We start from the raw sequence: 22124 nt of genomic DNA on the forward strand, positions 1-22124 counted from the left end.
CTTTGTTTTTTTACAAAACAAACTGTTAGTTGCTTTTCTAAAATCCTTGAAATCATGGTGAGTGAATATCTCCCAACCAAATGGAGATGGACGCGTTCAGGCCTTCAGAATCCTTTCATCCCAGTCTTCAGGAAGTTTAGCAATGGTAGTCTTTCTGCGTTGAGCAGAAATAAGTGAAAAGTCCTGGTCATTTGGTAGGTAGCTATGACCACGAACGGGGAAAAAAAAGTATGTAACCCTTTTAAAATTTTGAGAATGTGCACTACACAAAAGTTGAAGTAAACCATTGTTTTTTTTTTTTTTTTTTACCGAGCTCGATAGCTGCAGTTGCTTAAGTGTGGCCAGTGTCCAGTATTCAGGAGATAGTGGGTTCGAACCCCACTGTCGGCAGCCCTGAAGGTGGTTTTCTGTGGTTTCCCATTTTCACACCAGGCAAATGCTGGGGCTGTACCTTAGTTAAGGCCACGGCTGCTTCCTTCCCACTCCTAGCCCCTTCCTGTCCCATCGTCGCCATAAGACCTATCTGTGTCGGTGTGACGTAAAGCAACTTGCAAAAAAAAAAATTTTTTTGTTTTTGTTTTGCCCAGGACAGCTGTCACTTATTAAAAGCAGCTCATCTGTTAACTCGGAGTGTGGGATGTTATTTATGAAATATAACAGCATTGAGATAACCTCATTGGACCATTTGTGTCCATATGAATGTAAAACTTTGGAGAACAGGAGTACAACCTAGAGGAACACGGGCAGTTGTAAACAAAAGTATAGCTTATCAGTGGTCTATCGGGAGTTGAGCAAAGCGCTCTTGTAGCACCTGCCTGAAGCACCACTGACAAGTGGTGTTCTTGCTAGCAGCAGTCCAGACTTGTGGGGTTTTTGCCGAATTGCCGTATGTTTAGAGGCTAATACAGTATGACTTGAGGTGTTTCGACAGAATCGGTTGTGTAATCACGTGCGTAATGCTGAACACTACAAGATGGTGCCTATAACTCGTTTTTCAATTTTTTTGACTAGTGGGGTTCTTGCTGGCAACCCCTCATATAAATTATGGAACAGTAAGAGCAACATTGGATGGATTACAAAAAACAATGAGGATATGAGAGAACTACAAAGTACAATACGACAAACTCAAGATAACTTGCAGACAAATCTGACCACAAACCAGGATCAACAGATGGACAATAGGATAGGTGATTTCAATTTATAATAAATTTTTTAAAAGAATCTATTTCTATTGGATCACCTGTTCAATACAAAATTAATACAAGTCATTTAAGTAATGATGATGATGATGATGATGATGATGATGCTTGTTGTTTGAAGGGCCTAACATGTACTGTAGGTCATCGGCCCCTAAAATTGAAGTCTAAATAGTATGTACAATCATAAAAACTAGAACAACCATTATTGGGTCATTGTCAACTAGTCTTCTTAAAAGATTAAAAAAGACATATTCAAATTAATGAAGCAGAATAACAGCATTGTTGTTTGTCCAACCCTTGTCCTATTTCTCTACAGGGTCGGGTATGAGGTGAGATGAATCTGTTGTGGCGGGATTTTATGACCAGATGCCCTTTGTGGCGTCAACCTCGTCAGTTAATGAAATGAATGGCGTCATATATGATAGTAGGAAGGGAGAGGGTGAATCCCAGTGCCGGCACGTTGCCTGCTCCTGTCGAATAGCACCAAGGGGTCTGCTCAAGGCTTAACGTCCCCATCCGATGAACGAATCACCATCAACAGCGTCATGTCCTCACTCCATATGAGCATTGTGGAGAGGTTTGGAATTTAATCTAGGCTTTTGGCACACAATCTAGTGATTAGAAATTGTATACCACCATCTCTCCTACCCTGCCAGCCAAGATTCTGATGGTGAAAGTTTTTTGACCAATGGGACTTGAGCCGGCTAATCACGGTTGTCAGACCGTTTAGACTTCAACGCCTTAACGATCATGGCCACCAGGTGGGCTAAAGTAACAGCACCTATTATGATCATGTTTATCAACAGTAAAATATGGTTACATGCTAGCCCATCGTAACCCCCTTTAGTATTTCCTGGATGGAAGTAGTGAGTCTCCTGGGAGATCCCAGCCTGAGGGCATGGCGAGCCTCTTCCTGTGTTATTCTCTTCGTCTCATTCCCCTGTGTGCTTTCCGGAACGGGAAACTAGAATCTGCCCTCTCAAACTACATTGTGAATATTCCAGTACTCATCATCTGAGCTGTAAAATGAAGGCTAGTCACGAGCAGTGAATCACTGTAGCAGTGCTGGCTGTCGCCAGTGTCCCAACAGAGTCTGTATGAAGAGTTTTAGTGTCAGAGTGTCAAGCATGTTGGAATACTGACTGGAGTACTGTATGTGTACCAATGTGAAGTAAGTGGTTGAAGCTTGACGGTAGTAATGCTGGTTGTCGTCTGTGTCCCGCTGGAGTCAGAGCATCATCGCTAGAGTTTGTGCTTTTTAGCATTTGCGATAAAAGCAAAATATGTTTATTAACTTCTCATAATTGTATATTAACTGTATTCATTATTCTTTCTCTTCTTTAGAGGCTATAACTGGAGCTAATTTGACTGTCCGTCCAACAAAGATTGTTGCTGGCCATGAAGCTACTAAAACAAATGAGTTATTGCAAGCTATTGGAAGTGCTCTTGATAATAAGGTAGAGAAAATTCTGCTAACTCGTATCTTTAATTACTGACATCTTCACTGTGAGATAGATGAACAAATAATTGTTTTCAGCTGATTCCAGAGAATAGTCCACCCAAGAAGGAAAAAAGTAAAGTTTAAAATAAATCTCAACAATTTGTTTTTATGATAGATAAAGCATGAAATTTTATTAATTTTATTATATGTATTCATTTATTGATGTCTTTCAGTTTTTGATTGTGTGATTAATTGAACCTTTATGTGCAGTCTGAATTCATTTAATATTTCTCAATGATTTTAGGAATTACCGTATATTATCATGAAAAGGTATCAAATTAATTATGGTAAATGTTAATTATAATGCTCTTTCTCTTCGTAGTAAAGCACTTATTTAGGTTATTACCAGTTTATATAAGGTATAATAAGGCGACAAATTTTGTGCTGCAGGCCGTCTAAACACGCGACAAAAAAGGTATAAACATTTCTGTAGACGAAAAGTGCGTGGCTCAATTTCAATAAAATTTGGTATGCAAAGCCAATACTGTACACCCTTTCAAACTGCTATATCATTCTTTTAAAATTTCAAATGTATTCATACGAAGCTGATAGTAAAATATGTCGCGTGTTTACGACGTTCTCGCTAGCAGGCGACCGGGGAGTTCCCCAACGCATGGAGCCACGTGTATAGGAATGCATTATATGACGCAACATGCTGCCCACAGGATTCAGTTTCTGTGTCATACTCACTTGCAAAGGACGTATTTTAGAATAGCAATCGCTGTTCACACTGAGGTGATTTTTAATAATGCCGCTTAGTCACAAGAAACATTGTAAACGATATCGCGAGAAGAAAAAGAATGGTGAGGATTTTGTAAGAAAGGAAAGGGAAAGGCATGCAAGGAGGAAGAGAAGGAAGATGACACCTGCCCAGTTACGCGTACGCCATTAACAGGTACGAGAATCTGTGAAGAAACACAGAGCTCAGAAGAAACTTCAGGGCTTATCAACAGTTACTTCCTGTACTACAAGTCCAACAACACAACCATCAACGTTGACTACAGAGCAGAGTACGCCAACGTCTGCTTAATGCAAACAAACATTGGGGAAAGCTGTAAAGCGTTTGGAGCAGGCTTTACCAGTGATTTCGCGGAAGAACGGGAAGTTGTTTCTGTGTTGAGTGCAAAATTTTGTGTAAGTTCATCTACCTCCGGCAAGCGCGAGAAGTCTTCACTTCCAAATCAAGAAGAATTATTTCTCAATCGGGATGATATCAGTTGGCAATCTTCTCGAGCAAGAGATTTTATCTCCGTAAAAGACAGTTCTGGACAAAAATTAAAACAATAGAAACTATTCATGTGCGTCACAATGCAAGAGGCATATGAACTTTTTAAACAAGAATTCCCATGTCATACAATAGGTCGGTCTTCTTTTCGTGGACTTCGACCAAAGTACATTTCTGTGCAACATCAAACTCCAAGAAATGTGTGCCTGTGCAAGCAGCATGAAAATTTCAGTTTGTTTATTAATGCTTTAAATAAATAAGGATTTAACATTCCTAGCAAATTTATTGAATTTACTTTTTCAATGGCATGTGATGACTGATGAACAGTGTATGACTGGTGAATGTAATACTTGCTATAAAAATATTTTAAAATATTCACCAACAGAGGGAGAACACCGGAGATGAAATAGAGTGGTACCAGTGGCAAAGTGATGCTGAAAATCACGTATCTCAAATTCAAGAATCTGGCACAGTTCAAGAGTGCTTTGATAAACTAGTAAAATCGGGTCCCTTGTTTATGAAACACACATTTATTAAGAGAATGCAAAGCAAAGTGTTTGAAGTACAGAAAATACAAGCGACTGAAAATGCAGTGGTTTTGCAAGTGGATTTAGTAGAGAATTTCACTATTCTTCCACAAGTTGAAATTCAGAGTTGTTATTGGCATCACCAACAAATTACGATGTTTATTGCTATTGCGTGGTTTGCTGGAGGAAATCTTGCTTCATATGCGATTATGTCTGACCATATGGAGCATGACAAATATGCCACACTCCTTTTTAAGCACAGTATTAACAGACATCAAGAAAAACGACAATCACCGCATTGTTTATCTTCTCGGACGGAACGGTGAGCGAGTTCAAGCAAAGGTTCATGTTCGCAAACCTAACGTTTTTAAAGGAAACTTTTGGAATGAATGTAACTTGGAAATTTTTGCGTCTGATCACAGGAAACATGCTGTTGACGGTGTTGGTGGAACACTGAAACGTAATTTGACTGTTGCTGTACATGCAAAAGGAGGCCCTATAAATGTGCATGATGTTGTAGAAGTGGCGAAAAGAAATTCAGCAAACACAAATATTACATTTGTTCCTTCTGAAGATGTTGAAAGGAGTAAACCCCTTCTAGAAAGCCACTTCGCCGATGTATATTTACTACCAGGAACCCATTATATTCATTATGTGGAGGCATAAAAAAAAAAAATACATAGCTCAGGCAAGAAAACATTATTATTCAGAAGCAACTACCATACATCCAGACTACAAGATCGAAGCAGATGACAAAAATCCACCCTGTGATATAACTTTTAAAGTGGGTGACTTCGTCCTTGGAAAATACAGCGGAAAGAAACATTCCAAGTTTTATGTTTGTACCATTACTGAAAGTGATGGTAATGTGTATTTTGTAACCAATTTTCGCAAGTACAACGATGAATCTAAATTGTTTTGTGAACCACCAACGAAAGACGAGTGCTTTTTGAAAGAAAGTGAAATCGAAATAAATTACCAGTGCCTCATTTTACTAGTGGGAAATGTTATTTTGATGAGTCCATACCAGAAGCAGAATGAACAAAATTTTTTTCTTTTTTCATTTTATATTTTCTGATCAGGCTTTCATTCAAAGTGTAAGCTACTAAAGTATTGAATGTTCAGTTATTTTTAAATATTTTAGTTCATTTTACATTCACTGTTATGAGTGTTAAATAAATTTGTGTTAATTCATAAAAGCACATTACTTAGGCCACATGTCAGTAATTATTATTATTATTATTATTATTATTATTATTATTATTATTATTATTATTATTATTATTATTATTATTATTATATAATTATAATTATTTATAATTTATAAATTATTTATAATAATAATAATAATGATAATAATAATAATATTTTTTACGAGGGATTGTGGAAAATCTTCAAAAGACACTTGTGAAGGGTCCGCACTCCACAAGTGTGTGGGATTCTTACCCACTAAAAACCACACACCCTGTTCCCACGATGTGTGTCATCACCCCGGAACTGCTCTCACATTACTTCAGGGTGATATCGTGCTTTGTCTTTCAGACGTCTTCTTTCTTCATTTCTCCTTTACGAACGTTCGTATGCTTCCAAATCCTTCTTCTTCTGACGAAGGACGTCCTCCACATACACTGCCACGCGATCCCAGGATTCCTGGTTTCGTAGCATCACTGTAATAATATTATCTGTTGTCAATTCTCCTAGTTCAGTTTCCACACATCTTCTCTGAATCGTCAAATGGCTGCATCCAAAAAGGTGTGAAATACATCGTCAATGTCATCACAGTATATGCATGCTGCGTCACTCGCTCTGCCCACTTTATGCAGGAATTTCCGGAAATATCCATGTCCTGTTAGAAGCTGCATGAGGTAGTAATTTACTTCACCATGGGCCCTTTCAACCCAGATATCCAAGCGTGGTATCAGTCGCTTGGTCCATTTGCCTCGAGGGTCTCTTTCCCGTCTGAGTTGCCATCGCCTCATCCGTTGACTGAAGGCACACTTCTTTGCACATTTCTTTCCCAGCTCTCCTTGGGTACACCAGATTTCATGTTGCTCCAATGCAACTAGGTCTATTGGGGCTATTGCTGCCACCGTGAGGATTGCAGGTTCGGAAACCGTGTGGTATGGACATGCAATACGTAAAGTTGCTCTCTGTTGCATGACAGCTATCCTTCTCCGATACCAAGCAAATCTCAAGGATTTAGCCCAGATTTCAGAGCCTTATAGGAGCACTGAATGAACTGTCGACATGAGAAGACGTCATTTACTGGATTTCGGACCTTTAATATTTCCCATTAGTCTGCTAAGTGCAGTCATGTATTTTACTGCCTTGTCTGTCGCTCTCAGAATATGATTCCAGAATGTGAGCTTGGAGTCAAGATGATGATGATGATGATGATGATGATGATGATGATGATGATAACTGAAATGGAAAGTGTTACACCACGAACACCTTGACTGAATGCCACCACACTGAAACTCCAGTATGTCCATGCCTGTGAGATTGTTGATTAAAATATAATCCTCATACGACCTAATTGTTATTACAGAAGAATGTCATTCCTAAAGATAGCGGCTGGTGTGTGTACGTGATGGCATTTTGGTGTGTCTAACGTTACTGTCTCTTTTCTGGTAGAGATTGTAACACAGCATGCCTAGAGGACGTGCATGAGCAGCTTATCGCTATCTTTCGGACTTTGTGAAAAGTTGAATCGTTGGCATGAGGGATATAGGAAAATCATTCCGACAGATTGTGCAGACAGTTGGTTGTACTGCAATGACTACAGAACGAGTAGTGACAAGATGGACTCAGGACAACATTGTGGCACGAAGAGCAGGCACGGGTCCTTCCAGAAGGACTACACCATGAGAAGAGCCTAGGATTTATCAGCTGACTCTGACAAACAGACGGATGACAACAGCTGACATACGGGCAGAGGTTACAGGCAAAGTGTCACCATGAACCGTCGCGAACAGATTACTGGAAACTGGGTTGAGATCTCGAGTTGCAATGCATTGTTTAGCCAGGATCAAATATAAAAGGAATTCTCCAAATATTAATACGGTACTATTTCCAAAGGAGCATTTCAGTTAAAATCAAAAAGTACTTTCCCAGATCCGGGCATCCACAAAATGCAGATCAATTAGAATCAGAACAGGCGAACCCAGACACAATCCTCGAATGTCATATGTCAACACCACAAACAATAGGACACTCCCACAGAGTGTATAGTCCGCACACTTTATGTTGGTGCATTTGTGTACGGGGGTGAGGAGTAAGGAGGGAGGTGTCCCGGTATCGGTAGTGCTACCAACCGAAGGAAAATTGAATCGAGAATATGATCGATCGATACGAAGTTTCTAAACCGTTATCATCTTAAGCCAACAACTATGTCACATACACATCATATAACATTATAAAACATTTCTCGATGCGAATCTTGTTCCTAGCATGAATTCTATACTTTGGCTTTGTTGTGTAAACAACAACAGTACTAGTACGTAAAGTGTACGCCAGATGTCGCACAACGATGCTTAAGCGATTCATAGTTTGTGTTTCAAAGGTTGCCAGTACGAATCTCGAAGATCGCCGAGGTCGACCAATTCAGCACTAGGGTGTAAATGCACCAACATAAAGTGTGCGGATAATAAATCATAGCTACCATGGCAACCAGATCACGTGACATAGAAGACAAGAACATGGCGTTCCATATCACATCTGAAGCTAGATACAAGAAACGATTTTCAACTCACTCATCCAAATGGGACCCAAGAAATAACATATAAATAAAGAAGAAAATTAAGTAACTTAAACCACCATCGATTCAATGCAATGAAAAAACAGACCTGCCAAGATAATTCAATTACGAAACAATGCCCACACGGACGACCCATACAATAGATATCTCAAAACAACCTCCAATAACCAGAACTTGCAGTACATGTAATAATAATAATAATAATTTCAATCATTAAACCCACAGGAGAGGTCAAGTTTAAAGCACAATTCGAGCTGAACAAGTTACATTCTCGTTACTAGGATATAAATACATCCTCCAAGGTAATTTTATAAACGTTATAGAAAAATACTACTACTTAAATCACGACAAGCAAAACCCGTATTTAATTTCCAACGACAAGAGAAATCCTCCAAAAGTCCAGGTCAACTTTAAATAAATCTACATGACTCCCAGTCCACCATAACCTTTCGTTTATGAAGGCTACACACAGCTTCAGAAAATTTAGGATTTGCATGTCTCTAGCACACAACAAAATCATTTTCACCCAAATTCCGGCAGCACAATACGTTGACCATACTTGAATCCCTCCTTCGTAGCTCCAAGGAAGACCGACGAATACACCTACAAATAAAAATACAGGAATTTTAAAAAATTCCATTAAAAAAAACTTTCAAAGCACAGTGCCCAAGGATGATTCAATCACCCAAGATCCAGACAAGTTTCCATCTCACACCCTTCTATCAGAATCAAAGAAATTTCGGAGCCCCACAAAATACGCGACGCTTCTCTTACACAGAGAGGAAAAACAGCCGGCAATCACTCCATTGATAAACTTAACCATAATAGGTATTTATTTGATCCTGTATTGACTTGTCTTTAATGAAATCACTCCATTGTCAAGAGCAGTTTAAACTTGATAGGTGACAGTTCTGGAAGTTGCACGACTAACCGCTAGATAGTGCCATTGTACGGTGAATGGAGAACAACCTCTATCATTTAGCACTCAACGTAAATCATATGTACTATTAACAAGAGTCATACAGATTTTAAAACCAGTAGACTGAAATTACAGGAAAATGAAATTGGGCATTAAGGCCAACCACATAACATGTATATTAATGTTTACAGACACAAGATTTCTACCAATGTTTTAAGACAAACATATAAGGTCCAAAACACATTACACCAGTTACCAGTCACTTCCAGAAGCGTTAGACAAATTCTGGCTCCATAAGCCACCTTTAAACAATGCTCATAAGGAGGCTAGATTGAAGTTTGCTGGACCTTACAATGGAGCAAAGTAATATTCAGTGATGAGAAGAAGTTTAATTTGGATGGGCCAGATGGTTTTCAGTATTATTGGCATGATCTCCGTAAATAAGAACAAGTTCGCATGAGTAGAAATGTTAGTGGATGGCAATGTTATGATCTGGGCAGCATTCTGTGCTAAAGGCACTTCTGATATAGCATGGCTGCACCCCAGAATGAAATCTGATGATCATACAGAAATGCTGGAATTTGAATTGGTTCATATGTATGAGAAATTTGACAATGATAATTTAATTTTTCAACACGGTAACGCTGGGGTTCACAGATCTGCCAAGATAAAGAAGTGGTTTTTAGATAAAGAGATTACACTTATGAGCTGGCCATCAAGAAATCCAGATTTAAATCCAATAGAAAATTTATGGGGGATCTTAGCAAAACATGTTTATCACAATGGACGGCATTTTGCGACTGTGGCTGAGCTAAAATCTGAAATTCGAATGGAGTGGACCTCAATCTCAAAAGAAGTGACCGCTGCTCTTATACAATCAATGCCCAAGAGGATTTTTGCAGTTATAAAGAACAAGTTACTCACCCGATGACTTAAACAGCGACTGACCTTCCTTATTACATAAAATCAGTTTCATGGTCCGTATCGCACTTCAATAGATTCACAATTAAGTTATTTATTTATTTTCCACCTAGTCGATACAATGATTGCTTAAGGCAATTTTAAAGGTCAAAAGTGGTACATGTTTCGTATATTATCAACATCTTCAGCCACATAACACTGTTTAGATGAAAAATATATAAAATTGACAAAGTAATGCTTTAGAGGAAGTGTCCTTAAAATTAACATAAGATTGACAAGATTAAAACAAACAAATAACTTCCTCTAAAGCATTACTTTGTCAATTTTATATATTTTTCATCTAAACAGTGTTATGTGGCTGAAGATGTTGATAATATACGAAACATGTACCACTTTTGACCTTTAAAATTGCCTTAAGCAATCATTATATCGACTAGGTGGAAAATAAATAAATTACTTAATTGTGACCTTCCTTATGTCCGATGCTTTAGGGGCACACCAATCGTGCGGAGCTCCCGGTAGGAGCATTATACACTCAGTATGTGCAATAAGAGACATTATCAGTGATTGTAGGGTAAGAAGGCAGTGTAAACAACTAATATCTTTAGATTTCGATCACGCGTTTGACAGAGTGAATCATACCTATTTAATTGCTGTTCTACGTGCAATGGGACTAGACAACCGCTTTATTGATATCCTACAACATGTTCTTCAGGGAGGTTCTACGAAGGTCCAATTTAATGGGTTTTTTTTTACTAAGGCAATTAACATAAAAACAGGAGTACAACAAGGATGTCCGTTATCTATGTTATTATTTGTGTTATCTCTTGAACCACTATTGAGTAATTTAGCATGTTTACACGACTGAGATATTATGGAAATCCTTGCCTTTGCTGATGATGTCACTATCATTGCAGACCGCAGAACAAACGCACAAGATCTTCAAAAAACTATCAGTGACTACTGCAATATATCTGGTGCACAGCTGAACGTTAATAAATCGTGTTTGTTAAAACTAGGAGCAAGCCATATACGTGATAAACCTTTGTTAAACTGGGCAACAGTTCAGAATGAGGTAAAATCTTAGGGCTTAGTTGTTTTAACAGTATTCACCAAATGATCCAGCGTAACTGGGGCAAAACGGTGAATGTGATACGCGGACTGTTACAGCGAGAAAAATACAAGAATTTATCATTACTGCAAAGAATTCAGTACATCAATACATACATAATCAGTAAACTGGGTTGCATGGGTCAAATCCTACCTCTGCCTCGGGTATCCGGTATTAAGATAATGTCTGCTGTAGGATGGTACATATGGCAAGGTTCAATCCTAAGGGTGAATCGTGATACTTTAACTCTGTCAAGATCTACTGGTGGATTAGGACTCAAGAATATCCAGAATCATGTGACAGCCTTATTCCTCAATCGACACATAAAATTCCTTATTGGTGAAGGTCATCCGTATTCTCAAAATTTTCTCCAACAGTGGTGCAGTTTACAGCAGATGCCTAACCCTCCCCCTTTCCATGATGTAGATAAATTCGCCCCTCATGCACGATATTTGAAATATGAAATGAGCTATCTACCACAAACTTTTATGATCAATAACGTGACCTCGAAAAGCATCTATATGTTTCTGCAGCGTAGCCAATATGTAGCTCCCAGGATTCAGCAGTCTATTTTGGTATGCAACTGGAATCGCATCTGGAGGAATATTACGCATCGGGTTCTTCCTCTTGAACTTCAAGCAAAGTGGTATATAGTTGTTCATGACATTGTGCCGACAAATAGTAAACTGTATAACATTCGTATGGCAGAAAGTTCACTATGTACTGTGTGTCGCAGAGGAGAAGACACTCTTCTCCACCATCTGCATGATTGTGCCCGTGTTACGCAAGCTTGGCGATATGTGACGTACATCATCAAACAGACTGCTCGATCCCAACATTTTGAAGTACCACCGGAATGAATTGTCCGCCCCACCTTTGGGACAACTTCAGCTCATTTTACATCTGTGCTCGTGTTAGTGATTGCAGTGTACGTGCATACAGTGTTAAAAACTCCTGGAACTTGGAACTCTCGACACAATAGTTTGTGTCCAGATATTCAAGATGGTATTGGTCAAGTTTTATCGTCACCAAAAGCTAAATATGTGGGGGAATATAGTACGTTATTGTACTCAATCATGGAAGACTTCTATACTGAAAACAACATATTTATTTTTAACGTCTTTTGTAATTCTCCGAAACTTGTGCTACTGTTCCAGCTCGGTAAAGACAAAAAGAGTGTGTTGCTATTTTTATTATTTGTATTTATTTTCATCCTAACGCTTACATAATAATGCTTTCTAACAAACTTCACTAGTGCCAAGTTATCAAAGCAAAAAGAGACCTTTTACTTTTTTACTCTCTATATTTCTACTAAGACACTGTTTGTTAAATTTGTAATGTCATCTATGTCATTATTGGTGATGTATTCTGTATGTGTACCAACTGTGCCGAAGGATTAGGTACAAAAACTATTCATTGTTTTTACCCAAGACCAGGTCGTTAATGGTCATCAATTAATGTCATAGCAATGTAAGAATGTTCAAGAACTGACAAGTGGTAGTGGAAGTGGAACGGACTTACTGTAGACCAGGAGACATGTAAACCTACCAACTGTAAAACTTGTAAGCATGTATTTGTATCAATAAAAAGTTGTTAAAAAAAAAAGTTGGCATTTTAGAATGCGTAAATGAGAGAGACTCTTGTGAATTGACTTAATAATATTTTAAGATACCCCTTTCAGGATAACGTTTTTGTATAATAATAATAATAATAATAATAATAATAATAATAATATATTATAAAGAGAAAAATATTTGTATGTTTGTATATTTGTCTGTAACGCATAAACTCAAAACTACTGAACCGATTTTAAAAATTATTTCACCTCCAGAAAGCTGCATTACCAGTGAGTAACATGGGCTGTATTTTATTTTCAAAGCAATAAGAGATCCCTACGAAAATTGAAATAATGTAACACAAGGTATCAAAAACAGGCGAATATAGGCAAAATATCGAATTTGTCGTGCAAGGACAAGGCAAAGCTCAGTTTAAGCCTCACGACGCGAAGAACAAAACTCGGTAAGGTCCTACGGGCTCCGGAAACCATGTTTTAAGGGCCTAAAGTCAACCGTTATGGAGATATTGCCATCACATTATCCCGCTATAGGAATCACATGAAGAAATGACCAGCCGCAACCATACCGACGTCAGTTCAAGGATTCTACAGAGGAGTACAGACCTGGGGTTCGAAGCAAGCACTGCGTAAATGTAGGCAAGGAGAGATTCTTCTACACATGACTCTATGAAAGAAAAGCACTGTGGTAATAAGCCACTCATAGAGATGGAGGTGGGGTGGGGGTGGCATATGAAAATAATCGAATACGGGGTCGCTGAAACGAACAGTGACACTCTGCAAGTCGTTTAAGTCCAAGTTCATCCCCCATCGGCATGGGGGATGAGAAGGGGTGAAAAATGTCCAAAATGGCCGAGATTATGGATGTATGTGTGTGCATTCATCTTGAGCGGGGGTGAAAAGTGGATGAAGTATAAAAGTAATAGAAAACGACCAATGTATGGGACCCTCACCAGGATTACCTGATTCAAGAACTGGAAAAAAAATTCAAAGAAAAGCAGCTCGATTTGTTCTGAGTGATTTCTGATAAAAGAGTAGCGTTACAAAAATGCTGCAAAGTCTGGGCTGGAAAGAATTGAGAGAAAGAAGGAGAGCTGCTCGACTAAGTGGTATGTTCCGAGCTGTCAGCGGAGAGATGGCGTGGAATGACATTAGTAGACGAATAAGTTTGAGTGGCGTTTATAAAAGTAGGAAAGATCACAATATGAAGATAAAGTTGGAATTCAAGAGGACAAACTGGGGCAAATATTTATTTATAGGAAGGGGAGTTAGGGATTGGAATAACTTACTAAGGGAGATGTTCAATAAATTTCCAATTTCTTTGAAATCATTTAGGAAAAGGCTAGGAAAACAACAGATAGGGAATCTGCCACCTGGACGACTGCCCTAAATGCAGATCAGTATTTATTTTTATTTTTTAATGGAGGTTCAACTTAATACTAGGTCATTGTTGTGATATGTTTACTGTTTACCTTAGTTTATTCTAATTAAAATACATAAGTGCCTTTATATAAATTTCTACATAGGTATATGATCTGTTTGGTTTTTTTTTTCAAGTACAAATGCTAAACATAAAAGTGAATGTATTTTGTATGCTTTGATTGTAAACTGTGCAGGAAAAAATGTGTGCAATACTAAAATAAACTGTTTTCCCCCCTTACAAAACCACGTGCCTTTATACTAATTTCCATCACTGAAGCTTACCACATCTTTTCTCTGATCCACTGACAACAAACCGCATGGTACAAATAGCTACATTTGTTGCCATCTGCATATGACATGTTGCTTTTTGCCATATGCTGTGGAATCACACCTTAAGGTAGCAGATAATGAAATTGAACGTGTCAGATAGCATAATTATGACATTTATAATATTTGGTTTTACTTTGGCTGATTGTCAGATTAATGATTAAAGAAAATAAATGTACTGTTCAAAACTTCACTTTCGCATTAATAGTTATATTTATATTCATAGGCTTAGTAATGGTCAGTCTTTTGATGAACTGTTTTTAAATGATTATATTTAAATAAAATTTTCTAAAACTGTTGCAGCTTAGCAGTGCCGATTATGTTGCTCAAACCCAAAAGAAGGAGAAAGGTTCGAAAGTGAAAGCATCTTCCAGTAAAGATGTAAGTATTAAGTGAAACATTATATGAGTCATCTCTTGCCATATTGTCCCTTCCTTCTTTAGCCATTGCATTGTATATATTGTGGAATCGTGTTTGTATGATTTTGCGGCAACTAAAAATTTGAATGTCATCTGGAAAAATATATGCCAGTAAATGCTAAAATAACAAAATTATGTGCTTATGATAATCATTGTCATTGGCTCTCCACCTCAGCAAGCTAGATAGGCCTCGTCCAATTTGCTTGATCTTTTGTGTGGGACAATCTGATCAAAGTACATTGCATTCTTGGGGACTTGTCAGGGGTATTCTCTTCTCTTGACCCTACTACTTCAGTCTGACCAGTTTAAAAAAAAAAAAAGCTCCCCAACCAAATTGTGGGCGAATTTTCTCATTTGGTATTTTGTTTTCTGGTGGCAAGAAGAGGGAAGCTTGATTTCAACTGCTTGGAGTCTACTGTTTTCCAGTGGTGTCATAGTAGCTGCTTCAAGTTCATCATTCAAGATTGGTACTTGATAAGATACAGTATGGTGTACCCTTGGCTGTTAGGGAGAAAAGAATGAACCCACAGGAGTCAGAGGACAGAGTAGTAGACTTGTGATGCTGCTTGTATTCTGTTGCCAATTTTGTGTTTGATAGTGGTTCTGGAAGAGACATAACTCCCTAAGTGTATGCAAGTGTCGATGATGTCTTGTGCTATACAACATCATGAAGAGCACAAATCATTAACATGACATAATTCAAATTCGACTGAATCAAGTGAAGACAGCAGTGCCATATTGTCGACACTGCCACTAGAGAGGAGGATTAGGATTGTAGCATTACATTTAGTTCAGAGGGTCACAAATATGATTCCCAGCCATGTTGGGATTTTATCTGTATCTTGGTTAATTCATCTGCATGGGTACTGGGTGTTTGCGATTGTTCCAATCCCACAGCACACCATAGTATCAACCATCATAGAAATACACAATAGTGAATACATCCTCCTTACTCCCTGTGGGTGGGGGATGCAGATGAAGAATACATGCACGGTGTCCCCTGCCTGTTGTAAGAGGCGACTATAAGGAACGACCTAGGCACGGAAATGTATTGTGACTTTGAAACTATGAACTGTAACCTTTGTGGATGGGAGGGTCTGAATAAATTCACAGGTAATCCCTGCCTGTTGTAGAAGGCAGCTAAAAGGGTCATGTGGCCATTGGTTCCTCCTCGTAGGTTAGTTGTAGACTGATCAAAATTTGTGTGTGTGCTGCTTGGGTAAGGGCCTCTTACATGTGTGACTACATCGAAAGTCCAGACGGTATCCACAACCCATCAGGTGGGAGCACCATGTACCCGGCAGTAATATCCGTCTGACAATACAGGTCCGCACACAGCCAAATGCCAGAGCATATTACTTTATCAGTTTACTTGTATTTCATTAGTATTGTTATCATGCTCATTGTACTCTGTTGGGTACATGCTGTTATGAATGATATGAGAAAGGGAGCCCTGGTGCTCATTGTCCCAGTCAGCCCACATTAGACATTGTTCAACATTGGAATCCAGAGAATACCTGCTACGACCAAGTGGGTATTGCCTTGGCTGCTTGGTTCGGCTACAGAGGCTCCTGATCGGAGTGGGTGGCATTTGGGGAGGATGTTTCCGGACATGGCGAGAAACAAACATCTAGAGCCTGTCCAACCACCCAAGTCTTTAACTTTTGATTCTCTACAGGATACAACCCCATGGGAACGTCCACAGCATGAAAATTTAGGATCCAGTTTCCCTAGGCCCTTGGTTGCTACCAGAATCGAAGGGAATGATTTCAAGCTGGTAAAATAGATCCTATTCTGTAGACACATCAAAGTTGTCTATGGCGAACTGAAAGATCCCAAGAAAATGCGCAACAGTAGTTTGTTGTTAAAGACACCCACTGCAGTTCAGGCTAATCAGTTGCTGAAGTGTGATCACTTTGGCAAAATTCTGGTCGAAGTGGAAGAGCGCAAATCCTTGAATCTGGTTCATGAGTTATCTTCCACCACAACCTGATCTTGAACACTGACGATGAGCTGATGGAAGATATGAAGAACCGTGGCGTTCCACACGTCCAGCGCATTATGCGCAAAGTCGACGGTGAAGACATTGCCACCGGAGCTTTTATTGTCTACTTTCTGCTGCCTGTGTGACCAGAGAAAGTCAAGATAACAACGTATTGTTGTGATGTGAGACCATACATCCTGCCTCCCACGCGGTGCTATCTTTGCCAAAGTTTCGGACACATTGTATCTTGTTGTTCAAATCCATCTGTGTGTGGTACATGTGGTAGATAAGCTCATGGTGCATCTCCAAAACAGTGCACTAACTCACTAACTGCCATGGTCATCATTCTGTGAAAATAGAAACTGTCCATTCCATCTTAATGAGAAAAAGATCCAGGAGATTAAGACACTGGATAGTCTTTCATTCCAGGAAGCGTGCTGAAAGTTTAATTCCTTGAATGCACCTGCCAAGCCACTAGTTTTCAGCATTATAGCACAGTGTACTAGGTTTGTGGTTTGTTCCAGCAACACCTTCTGGGAAGATCGCTCTGCCCAAGGTGGCAGCTGCTCGTGTGAGCAACACCGCAAAGAGTAAAAGCTAGAAGGTGAGGTCATCCCAGCCTTCGACCACAAAGAAGTGTGGGCCGGCACACAGCAGGGGAGGAAGACGAAGTCTCCCTCCTGCAAGATATTGGTGGAAGCCGTGCCCAAGACGGCAGAGGCGGCATCGTCGACCGGGCCCGGAATCCTTCTCCCAGCTTATTTGAACAAGAGCAGAAGGTGGAGAAGAAGGGAACTTTTCCCAGGCACTCCATCACCCTTCCAATAAAAGGGAAAACATGCCCTCCATCAGCACCGTAGATTCAGCAGCTTCAAAACCTGCACACTCCCGTCGTACAAAGACTCCCCACCGACGGAAAGCATCGAAGAAGCTCAAGGCGCACATCACCTCGTCCAGTGATGAGGGGATGGACATCGAGCATCTATCTCCAGCTCCAGATGGAGATGATGTTAGTGTTTAGGATAAGTAGTGTCTTGCCACTTGAAACCTAAAACCTTAAAAAAAAAATTTTTTTTTAATCCACATTTTGGTACTGTTACAGTGAAATTTTAGTGGTTATGACAGGTGCCTTACTGAACTGCTCCATTTAATCACTCAGTTTGCAACAAGTATAGTTTGTTTTCAAGAAACTAAGTCCGGCTCCATGGCTAAATGGTTAGCATGCTGGCCTTTGGTCACAGGGGTTCCGGGTTCGATTCCCGGCAGGGTCGGGAATTTTAACCATCATTGGTTAATTTCGCTGGCACGGGGGCTGGGTGTATGTGTCGTCTTCATCATCATTTCATCCTCATCACGATGCACAGGTCGCCTACGGGCGTCAAATCAAAAAGACCTGCATCTGGCGAGCCGAACATGTCCTCGGACACTCCCAGCACTAAAAGCCATACGCCATTTCATTTCAAGAAACTAATCTCAGACCAGGTCATCATATGGTCGTGAAAAACTTTAGACTAGGCTCAACAGAATGGCATTATGCTAACTGGGTTTCCGGTGGCAATGGTATTTTCACTCGTTCTGATACCTACAGCAAAGCGGTTCCACTAAGAACCCAGCTGGAGGCAGTGGCGGTACGTGTATCGTTGCCTGTCATAACTAGTTTGTAATGTTTATTTCCCACCAGACCAGCCTCTTAATATCCATGATGTAATTGATCTTATAGATCAGCTCCCTCCTCTTTTCTTTCACTATGTTGACAAAGCAGTGCCTAAAGTGAAAATCAGTACCAAGAAAAACTCTCCATGGATCACAAAAGAGATAGTCAAAATGATACACGAAAGGAACATGCTTAACAAGAAATGGAAACAGGATATAAGTGATCTTACGTGGGACAAATATAAATGCGTGAAGAATACAACCAAGAAACTCGTCCATGATATGAGCTTTTTTTTTTTTTTGTCCCTACTTGTGTCCATTAATAACATGTCACAGAGAAAATATTTGATCTTGTGTTTATTGACTTGTATGAAATGCTTGTTCCTTTTCAAGTTTGTCTTCAACTTCCTTTCACAATCTCATTTTCAGAATTCATGTATAACTTTCAGAACTACTGAATACCTGCAAATTGTCCTGTAGTTTTCACCTTACATGCTGCTACCTTTCCTATCTACTGGCATCTTGTTTTCCTTCCATATTCGTTGTAAATTCTCTGAAGCCAATTAAACACTTCTCATCCTCCTAATGTAATCATTCCAGAGATGCTTCATCTGCCCCTATAGCTTTACCCATCTTTATTTTCGTAGCTGCTCTTTCCATCATTGTTCCATCACTATTATTATTTTCATGTTTTTCTTGCTCACTTGTTTTTCACCTTTATCTTCAATAATACTTCTTCCATTGTTTTAATCTTACCTTCTTTATCTGCATTTTTTTTTTTTTTTTTTTTTACTTGTTTGTCAAATTATGCTATAAGAGAGTTATTACTATTTTCATGGTGGTACTCTTTTGTTCCATTCCCAAAATCTTCCCCTGTTTCAGTGTCTGCTTTCCCAACAACCTGCTTAGCATTATTTCTCCTGTTAATGTATTCATCCCAGATTTTAATTTCTTGTCAAAACATTAAATATAACAAGCGTGTCTTAATATTATTACAACTTTCTTAGCTTCATCAAGCAAACCATGTTTGTTTACATTCATTCTTTCTCTTTGCATGAACTTCGAATGCTTCTCATCCTCCTAATGTAATCAGTTCCATTCAATGAGGCCTTCCGCTATCATCTGCATCAGGTGTGGGTGATACATAACATATTCCCACTAAGAAAGCCATCGTTTCCAGATTGTTAGTACCAATGATTTTTTGGCTTTACTTTATCAACTTTGACACTTTTTCACTCCATGAAGTTCTCAATATTTTATGATAGTACCACATTTCAAATGTTTTCATATGTTTGATTTCTATCTGGTTTAACGCCAGAATTTCACAGCCATATATTGCTACTTTCGAGATGAATGCAACTAGCATTCATTCATTCTTTTTTTTTTAATTTGCTTTGCGTCGCTCTAGGGGCTGCCTGGCCGAGGCAGTAAAGGCGTACTTGGTTCACCCGGAAGGACGTGGGTTTGGATCCCCGTCAGGAAGTCGTAAAATTTAAGAACTGAGATTTCCACTTCCGGGGGTGCGTATGGCCCTGAGGTTCACTCAGCCTACACCAAAAATGAGTACCAGGTTAATTCCTGGGGGCAAAGGAGGCCGGGCGTAGAGCTAACCACTCTACACCATCAAGTGCCGAGGTTATGAATAGTGGAAGCCTTTACCTTCCACCACTCCCAGGGCCTTCATGGCCTGTACGGAGATGACTTTGCTTTGCGTCGCTCTGACACAGATAAGTCTTATGGCGACGATGGGATAGGAAAGGCCTAGAAATGGGAAGGAAGCAGCCATGGCCTTAAGAAGGTACAGCATTTGCCTGGTGTGAAAATGGGAAACCACGAAGAACTATATTCAGGGCTGCCAACATTGGGGTTCGAACCCAGTATCTCTTGGACGCAAGCTCACAGCTGCATATCCCTAACCGCACGGCTAACTTGCCCGGTACTAACATTCTAATTTGAAAATGGAGACTTAGTTTGTTTCTATGCAGTATTATGTATTTCTTGATAAAATTTGTTTTGTCCTGTGCTCTTATACACTTGACTTCTGTGGTACATCTTTCATCTTCAGTTCTTTTCTGTCCAAGGCACGTGAGCATTTTCACTAATTCATTTTGCTTGTTGCTTATTGTTTATTCAAGATTTACTGTCATGTGTGATTTCCATGCATTTAGTTTTGGAGGTGTTGATTCTCATTCCATATTTTTTTACTGTATTTTAAATTCTCAGTATCATTGATTGTAGCATTACAGGCTACCCACTAGAATTGCTTTGTTGTCAACAAACTTTATTATATTTATTACTCCTGATTCCATTGTTCATACATTTCTAAGGCTTCAGTCATCATCAATTTCCCAAAAGCATTGAAGAGAATTGGTGATAGAGGGCAGCCTTATCTCACACGTATCTTGATAGGTAGTAGCTCTGATGATCCTTCTTTAAGGGGTACAACTGCTGTTTGACATCATAAATGAGTGAGATGATCTGGTCCTCTGTTACTATTTTTCTAAGTAAAAAGAAATAATTTGTACCAGCACACTCGGTATCATTATCAATGTACCAGATATAGGTCAATCAAATATAAACAGGATTTTTGTTCCTGAGTATCAACAGTTGGTAGGACTGGACCCACGCTTATAGTATGCTTGGGTGGGGCCGTTTGGAGTGGGGAGAGTTGGCTGTTATGTACTTCCAACCGCTTTGTCAGTGATGCCCATGATGTCGGAACAACAGGTGCACCCCTCACCCCTCCACTGCACAACGTATAATTATAAAATTTCTTGTTCATGAAGGAGTTCAAGCGACGGAAATTTTCCAGAGATTGACTGCACAGTTCGGTAATCAAACATTGTCAAGAAAGCATGTGTATGCCTGGCATAAAGAGTTCAGGGAAGGACAAGAACGTGTGGAAAATCAGCAACATGATCACCGTTCTCGGACCAGCATTATGGATGAAAACATTTGTGTGGTTTGAGACATTCTTGAAGACTATCGAGAGTATCAGAAATTGCAAAACAGGTCTGAATAAGTTATGGGAGCTGTCAAGCGATCATCACAAACAACTCACAGTTCCGTAAAGTGTATTTCAGATGGATCACTCGCCTTTTGACCAAAAATCTGAAGTTGAGGTGTGTGGAGGTCTGTTAGAGGATTACAGCAAGGTTTATGAAAGATGTTGATGCATTTTTGAGTCGGATCATCACCTGCAACAAAACGTGGGTACACCACTACACTCCCAAACCCAAACAAGCCAGTAAGGAGTGGCGGAGGAAAGGGGAGGCAGCCCCAGTGAAAGCCAAGACTTGGCTGTCAGCTGGCAAGGTTCTTTCAACCGTTCTTTTTTTTTTTTTTTTTTTTTTTCCAACCGACGAGGCATTTTGCTCATTGATTTTTTGCATGAGCAACGCATAATCAATGCTGCTTACTATTGCGAGCTGTTGAAGAAGGTGAGGGATGCATATCACCGCAAAAGACGAGACCAACCAATTCGACAGGTACTCTTTCTCCACGATAATGCCAGGCCCCATACTGCAGCTCTAACGGGCTCCAAACTACAGGAAATGCACTGTACTCAACTTGATCATTCTCTTTA

The 22124-nt window shown here is 39.4% G+C and overlaps 1 protein-coding gene across 1 annotated transcript in view; it reads left to right on the plus strand.

Annotated features, from left to right (window-relative positions):
• IFT54 (intraflagellar transport 54) overlaps positions 1-22124 on the plus strand; it is a 228807-nt gene that overhangs the window by 57922 nt on the left and 148761 nt on the right. The window contains exons 3-4 of the mRNA XM_067136819.2: positions 2544-2656; positions 14786-14863. Coding sequence (XP_066992920.2) covers positions 2544-2656; positions 14786-14863 — 191 coding nt within the window. The remainder of the gene's footprint in view (positions 1-2543; positions 2657-14785; positions 14864-22124) is intronic.

Source organism: Anabrus simplex, chromosome 1, assembly GCF_040414725.1.
Source record: "Anabrus simplex isolate iqAnaSimp1 chromosome 1, ASM4041472v1, whole genome shotgun sequence".
Taxonomy (NCBI): domain Eukaryota; kingdom Metazoa; phylum Arthropoda; class Insecta; order Orthoptera; family Tettigoniidae; genus Anabrus; species Anabrus simplex.